Below are 7,431 nucleotides of genomic sequence, written 5' to 3' on the forward strand. Positions count from 1 at the left end.
CGCTGCCCCGCGCCGCTCTGGGTGCTGCTGCCCTGGTGCGCGGCGCTGGCGGGCGCCGACAACGCGAGCCAGGCGTACTACACGGCGCTGCTCAACGTCACGGTGCTCAGCCCCGAGCGTGGCGGCCCCGCGCTGCTGCGCCTCGACCGCGGCCGCTACGGCCAGGACTCGCCCAAGGTGGAGGTCAGGGGCCTGCTCGTGGCCCCCGGGCCCATCAACGGAGGTGGGTAGCGCCGCGGCCCAACAGCGGGGTCCTGCCTCAGCGTCACACCTGTCTGTGTGGGTGTGGAACGGGGTCCTGCCCAAGCATGAGACCTGTGTGTGTGTGGGGAACGGTGGGGGGATGTAACAGGATCCCTGCACAAGCATGGGACCTGTGTGTATAATGTGTGTGTGTGTGTAATGGGGGTCCCTGCCCAGCCATGAGATGTGTGTGTGTGGAATGGGGGGGAGGGTGTAACAGGATCCCTGCACAAGTGTGGGACCTGCGTGTGTGTGTGTGTGTGTGTGTGTGTAACAGGGGTCCATGCCCAGCCATGAGATGCGTGTGTGTGTAATGGGGGTCCCTGCACAAGCATGACATGTGTGTGTGTGTCTGTGTAACAAGGGTCCCTGCTCAGCCATGAGACCTGTGTGTGTGTGTATTTATAGATGCACTTCTGTCTTTGTGGAGCCTGTGTTTGTAAGGGGCGCAGGCCCCATCAGCTGCTCCCTGTTTGCACCCCTGTGCAAGGGCTCTTGCAGATGGGAGCTGGAGGGTGTCTTGCCTTAGGACGCTTGTCTGTGGCTCTCCCAGCCATGCAGCTGCTCCACCAGCGCCCTGAGAAACCGGTGCCTCAAAGCCGAGGGTGGCCTGGCCCGGCTCGGCCGGTACGCTCCAAACTGAACCATCCAATGTGAGGGAGGTCACATCTAGTCCAACCCCCTGCTCCAAGCAGGACCAGCCCCAGCTACATCATCCCAGCCAAGGCTTTGTCTAACCGGGTGTGAAACACTTCCAAGGATACAGCTTCCACCTCCTGTCTGGGCAGCCTCTTCCGGTGCTTGACACCCTGATGTTTTCACCCCCCTGCCTTTTGCAAGGTGGCTGAACCAGCCCAGCTTTTCATCCTTGTGTCTCGCTCTGTTCTGGCCTGTGAAACCCTTGGGGGTTCTTTTTGACTGGTGTCTGATAACCAGGTCGAGACGCTGCATTCGTAGAGGATGGTTTGGATCGGGGTGACCTCCGGAGGTCCCCTTCCAGCCCTGCTCCTCAGCCTCTTAACCGTGCCCCTTGCACAACAGTGTCGTCTTAAGAGGTGCGATGTGCTTTTAGCCTCATTTCTTTTATTAGCGTTCTGAAACCGAAACATGACAGACAGTTGCTTGCTTGCTGATTTTTTAATTTTTTTTTACATGGCAGTTTGGGGGGTGGTTTTTAGCCAATGTAATATAACTATTCTAGTTTTAACTTGGTTTTTTAATTATGCTGATCTAGCCAAAGCTGAAACTAAAGTCTGTTACCTAGAAAAAGATGGATTCTCTTGCCTTAGGTATCTCTGCTTTCTTTGGCTGTAGACAGTACATCACAATAGGTTCTCAAATTGCCACCTTTCTTGGAAAATGGACTGACTTGATGGAGTGCATCTGGCCCCGGCCTGGTTTCTGGACACTGGACTTAAGAGACCAGAAAATGGATTATTCTTTCAAAGTAACCTTACACGCTCATCATGAAGGCGTACACTTTTTTTAAGAGCTGAGATGAAGAATACCTTAACATGCTTTCAGGCCATGTATTTCTAAAGTATAATTGGGGGTTGGGCGAAGCTAGTGTGTTAAATCTTAATAGCATATTTTGATGCTTGACCAAGCTGAAAACATGATGTTTTGGATGTTTTTAAGATTATGATACTGCTGCATCTTTAAGCAATAAAAGTGTTTCAGCTAGAGATTTTTTTTTTTAAATCTGTTTATAGCAGTCTTTTCTGATATGATACAGTACCTGCCAAAGAGTGAAAAGCCCTTGTTCAGGGGATGATTGTATTTTAACTGGAAGCCCATAAGAAGAGAAAATCTGAACAAAATCTTAGCAGTCCATAAACATCTTTTAGTATACTGTACTAAAGCATAGCATGACAAATAACTTCAGCTAGGTAGCATGGTGAATCATGAAATTGCAGAGCTCTGAATTATTGCAGTTTTGACATGGTGTAATCATTAAAATTTGATATGTCATCAGTTGCTGAGCAGGTTCAATTCAGTCCTTCAGCTCTTCAAAAGAAGGCTGTGAAGGTATGCACAGCTGCCTTCCACTCCTCCTTAACCCCTTAAGAATTGTTCCAGGGTATACTTTAAGCCTTGCACGTTTTGCTTGAATTTTGCCACAGCATGCTTTCACATAGGTAAAAAATAATAGTATCATGCAATCGTTCATCTAGCATGGAGAATATTGAAATTCATATTTTCCTAGTTGATCCAAGATGCTTCTGTTTAGACATAATCATGCTTTTTTTATTTCCACCTGATGTGTTGTATTTGATAAGAGCCCTAATGTTTGCCCTCTGCCAGCATTTGCCCTAATGCCTTTATTATTGTCTGCTAGAAGGTGTTTTAATACCTCTTAACTAGAATAAACAGTATAATCTTCTGCTGAAATATGTCCTGTTCAGCCAAGTTCAGCTTCACGCTTGAGGTGAGCAGAAAAGGCCCCATGTCCCTGCTCTGATCATGTATGCAGACAGACTGGTAGTGAAGTTCGGGTTTGGTATCAGGCTCTCCATTCACTGTCTTGCATGGACTCTTATGTGAATCTGGTTGCTCAGAATTACTGATTCAATTTGGATCTGGCCTGGGGGATGGAAATGCCTCTGTGTACAAATATGATAGTTCTCTTTAGCTGCATAGAAGGAAGTAAATTAGTTGTGTATAGTGCTTTGGAGTCAGTCCTGAAAAGGTTAAACTACTAAACATGATGTTTTATGTGTTACCACTACTTATAATATTAAACAATATATGCTTGATTTGATTCTCATGACTGGGCCCTTTGCTTACTCAGTACTTTCTACATCAGCCACTTTTCCTTTTAAAATAAATAGTAAAAAAAGATTCGGTCCACTGTACCTCCCACATGGAGTCCTCATTCCCTTGAAGTTGTACTTACAGTATGCTATAATTTTCCTAACGCCAAGCATTTTTCCCTGTCGCTTCAAGTCTAGGGGAGACTAGACAGTGACCTTGCTGGGGTCACCTGACCCCCAGTTATCTTTCCTGCTTAGTGCAGGGGGCTGGACCCAGTGATCTTCCAAGGTCCCTTCTGACCTTACAATCTATGAATCTATCAGAATTGTTGGTGAAGTGGTTGGGTCTCAAAAGCTGTCCATTTGCCTCCTCCCTCCACCTCCCAGATATACCTGTAAAAGTAATTTACATTAGAGTCTGTAAATGTGAAGTGTAAATGTGTTAAGTTGGGTCATTTTGCTCATGTCACATTCAGCCTAGGCTACAAATAGTATGTTAAAAATGTCTCAGCTATCGTATTATTCACCATTATATCCTCTGTTTGCATGTCTTTGGGTTTCGTTCTCTTTGTCACTGGCTTGAAAGCTTAATTTTTAAAGACGTCAGAACAAAGTACATAATACACTCATATAACAATAAAAATGGCTTTTAACTGGCTTCCTAAATATAGATTACAATATGTACAGAATGGAAAGCATAGACTGTCTTTTGACATCAAAACAGAACAATAATAATAAAAGATCTTGTATAAGCCTGTTTTAAAGTTCCTTTGTTATCACCAGTAGGGCTGGTATAAATGCCAACCAAGTTTGTTCTATTACATACTATTTTATGTTAATGTTTTTATTCTGTCTGCCTATACATTTAATAATATGTAAATAAATCACATTCTCAAAGATCCTATTTTCAGTGGCCTGTAACTCTGCCACATTTTCGTAGCTTGAGCTGAAATTATTCAAACCGAGTGCTTGCCTGAAGCTAAAATTCTTCAGAAAACTTCAGTCAAACCAGATAAGTAACTTCTGGAAAACAGAGCTAGGTTGAGATGAGCAAGACTTTTTAATTCTGGTGGTAGTTTTCCGGGATGTAATTTCCCAATATAGTTGATCTCTACAAGAATATTTGTAATGGTTATGATGTCTATACTGTTTCAAACACCTTCTTACTACTTTCTTCATCTTTTAAAAGACATTTCAGAGGATGTAATTAAGGGACCATCCATATTTTATTTTTAGTGTTTAAAAAGTACTGTTACTGCTATGGGGACATGTGGTCATTAAGCTATGAACATTTTTATATTGGTAAAAATCAGAGTGAGAAGCTGTAGCACACCGTGGTATGGAGAAGGAACTTGAAATTTTCTTCTAGCATTTCTACTGGGGATGTGTAGTTTGTTCTCGTAAGTCAAATTTGGTCAAGTTAAAAACTTTTGAAAAACTTCGGTGGAGACAGTTGCAGTAGAAACTCCCTAGAGCTTTGCAGTTTAAATCCCCCTAAGGTTTTGTCCCCACCGACCATGCTTTCAGCCTGGGGCTGAAAAGGGGTTTTCCTGTAATGACTGTTCTGAACTGCTTCTCAAGCCATATCTGGGTGTTGGAATTAAGAATCGCAAGACTCTGTTCTGCACTCTCTACTGATGCTCAGACAGAATAGGGAGCAAAACAGAGGAGATGAGCTGCAGTGGAGAGTGTGATAGGGAAGTAGATCAGGACAAGAAAGGGGAAGAAGGAAGACTGGGAGGATAATTTGGAGTTGGAGGGGCGGGTGACAACCAGGACAAAGTGAGGGGGATTGGGATGCACTGAGCAAGAGGACTAGGATCAGAAGAGGGAACACAAAGAAAGTAACATCAGAGTTAGGCAATGACAGCATTGCAAGTGACTGGCCAATTCCCTTTTGAACCATAATATGTGTTCGTGGATTTCTCTGCAGGATGTATGTAATTCAGTGCCCAGAGTGTGCATGTAAGGCATGGCTACTTAAGCAGCTAACTCCTAGGTAAGCTAAGGAGTGAACTTCCAGTGTCAGCTGTTCTGCAGGCGGTTCCCATATGCACATGCTTCAGCCTATACAAGGTCACTTTTTCTGTTCTGAGTAAGCTACTTGCACTTACTATAAGGTCAGAGTAGCTCGTGTGCTGTGAGTTCACTTTAGTTTACCTATAGTAATTTGTTTGCAAAACCATACCCTTAGTGAACAATTATTTAATATTTTCATTAATTTTGTTCAGTGGGTGGCCCCATTCCTTTTTAATGCATAATATTCAAACCCTGCTCTGAGAATAGAATTATTCATTTTCTTTTGGTTTTCCTATGTCATTTATATGAGCTTTTTAGAAACATTCATTTGTTTTCATAATCTCACTTCGCCTCTTAGGGATATCATTGTAATAGGTGTACATTTGAGGAACCAAAAGAGAGATTAAGGTAACAATATGCACTAAATTTGGATACTGCATTTGAGACTCTTATACTTTGAAAAAAATCAAGTGTTGTGGCAGGGCATAGTTTCCTGATCTCAGTTTGTATTTATGAGTACGCAGCAGCACTTGAGGTTGACCAGAGAGTGAAAAATGAAAAGCATGCAAAGTGCCTAACTATGAAAATTCTTGAGTTAAGTGACTTACATCATACAGGAGCTCTGGTATATGTAAGGACAGAATTCAGTTATGCAGGGCAGCATAATTAACTTAACTATCAGAACGTCATTTTTTCTTTCCGTAGTTGTGTCTCATTCACTGCGTCTTCCATTCTCTGTAATTAAGGCAGCAAGCGTCCTATAGACGAGTACTTGTTACCACCTTTAGTTCAGTTAGTCCATCTTGTGCCACGTACGAAGTGGACTTCTGTGGAAAAAATAGTGTATAATCATGTAATTAGACTGCATCATAATGTTCATAGAGGGATGTGCAGGTTGCCTTAATTCTGGCACTTTATATTTTGAGTGGTGCTTGACTTAGCAATGATAATGTTCTCTTAACAGTTTGTGTGTAGTGTTGTAATTATAGTATCTTCTAGCAGAAAACATTTTAAGAACATACTGTCACTTTAGCTGAGCAAAACTGAAACTTTAATAGCAGAAAGTCTCCAAAAGTTGTAGTTTTCCAAAATATTTGAACTGTTACAAATATTTGATTACAAAAATACTTGTAATGGTTATGGTGATTGCTGTTTCAAATACCTTCTTACTACTTTATTTATCTTTTAAAAGACATTTCAGAGGACATAATTAAGAGACCATCTATATTTTATTTTTAGTTTTGAAAGTACTGTTACTGCTATAGGGACATGCTGTGGTCATTAACCTATGAACATTTTTATATTGGTAAAAATCAGAGTTTTTAAACTAACCAAAAAAAAGCCGATGTAATCTTTGAGCTCACACTTTGAGCTTAGTAGCTTGGCTACTAAGTAATGAAGTGACCTTAATGGTTTCTAGGGAGAACAACTTAACTGTTTTTCTACTTCCTGCACATGCACTTCCAATTGAATTTAATTTTAAAGAAATAGAAGGCTCTCCATAGAGAGGATGGGGGAATATCTTTATCAGTAGATATTTCCCTTGCAACTTTTTAAAAAGATAATGCTGTCATCAGAACTTCTGTAGAAAACATGGTACTTTCCCCTCTTCCCTTGACTTTCAGGAGTTTGATCTGCCTGTTAAGACCTTCTAAACCCAATTGTATTGAAGTTTCCTAAATGCGAAAGATGTGCGCATATAGGTGGACTGCTTCAGGGGTGTTGGTTGTAGCCTTGTTGGTATAGGTGGAATGTAGCTTTTAGAGGAGGGATTTATTTTGCATTCTTAACATCATCTTTTACAGGTGTGAATTCATATGGACAAATTAAAGGTGGATACATTGTTCTTGTATGAGAAGGGAGGTTGGGATGGTAGAGCAGGGATGGCACCACAGGGGCCTGTCAGCAGGCCAGATTAGGTCCTGGGGCCTGGCAATGCCCCTCCTACACCCAGCGCCCCAGGATTGGGTCCTGGGGGCTTGGTACTGCCCCCTCCTAGCCTTCATACACTGGGTTTGGGTCCAGGGGACCTGGCACTGCCCCCGCCTGGTCTTACATGCTGGGTTTGGGCACCCTGTCCAGCACGCAGGGCCTACGGCTCCTAATCGGTCCAGAGATTTGGCAGCTGGAGAGTGGTGGTACCATTCCCCCGCTGCCAAATTTACAGTCCCGTGGGGAGCTCTGCAGGCCAGATGACACAGCATCACAGGCAGGATCTGGCCTGCTGACTGGAATTTGAGCACCCCTAGTTTAGAGCTTTCAGAAGAGGAAGGAAAGAGGTCTTTGAGTCTCCAAATCTGGATTTTTATTCTACCAGTAGAAGAAATCAAAACTGCTAGTTGCCTTTGGGTGGAAAAGAGAAGATGAGCCATTGTGCTTTTTGTACAGATTGTGGCTGTGGAAACTCCTTATCTTT

The 7,431-nt window shown here is 42.9% G+C and overlaps 1 protein-coding gene across 1 annotated transcript in view; it reads left to right on the plus strand.

Annotated features, from left to right (window-relative positions):
• The window catches only part of RNF130 (ring finger protein 130), an 85,424-nt gene that overhangs the window by 6,714 nt on the left and 71,279 nt on the right, over positions 1-7,431 (plus strand). Inside the window, exon 2 of the mRNA XM_019505966.1 lies at positions 6-223. Within this exon, the coding sequence (XP_019361511.1) occupies positions 6-223 (218 nt within the window). The remainder of the gene's footprint in view (positions 1-5; positions 224-7,431) is intronic.

The sequence above is a fragment of the Gavialis gangeticus genome, unplaced genomic scaffold (assembly GCF_001723915.1).
Source record: "Gavialis gangeticus isolate Ggan-Ray unplaced genomic scaffold, GavGan_comp1, whole genome shotgun sequence".
Taxonomy (NCBI): Eukaryota; Metazoa; Chordata; order Crocodylia; family Gavialidae; genus Gavialis; species Gavialis gangeticus.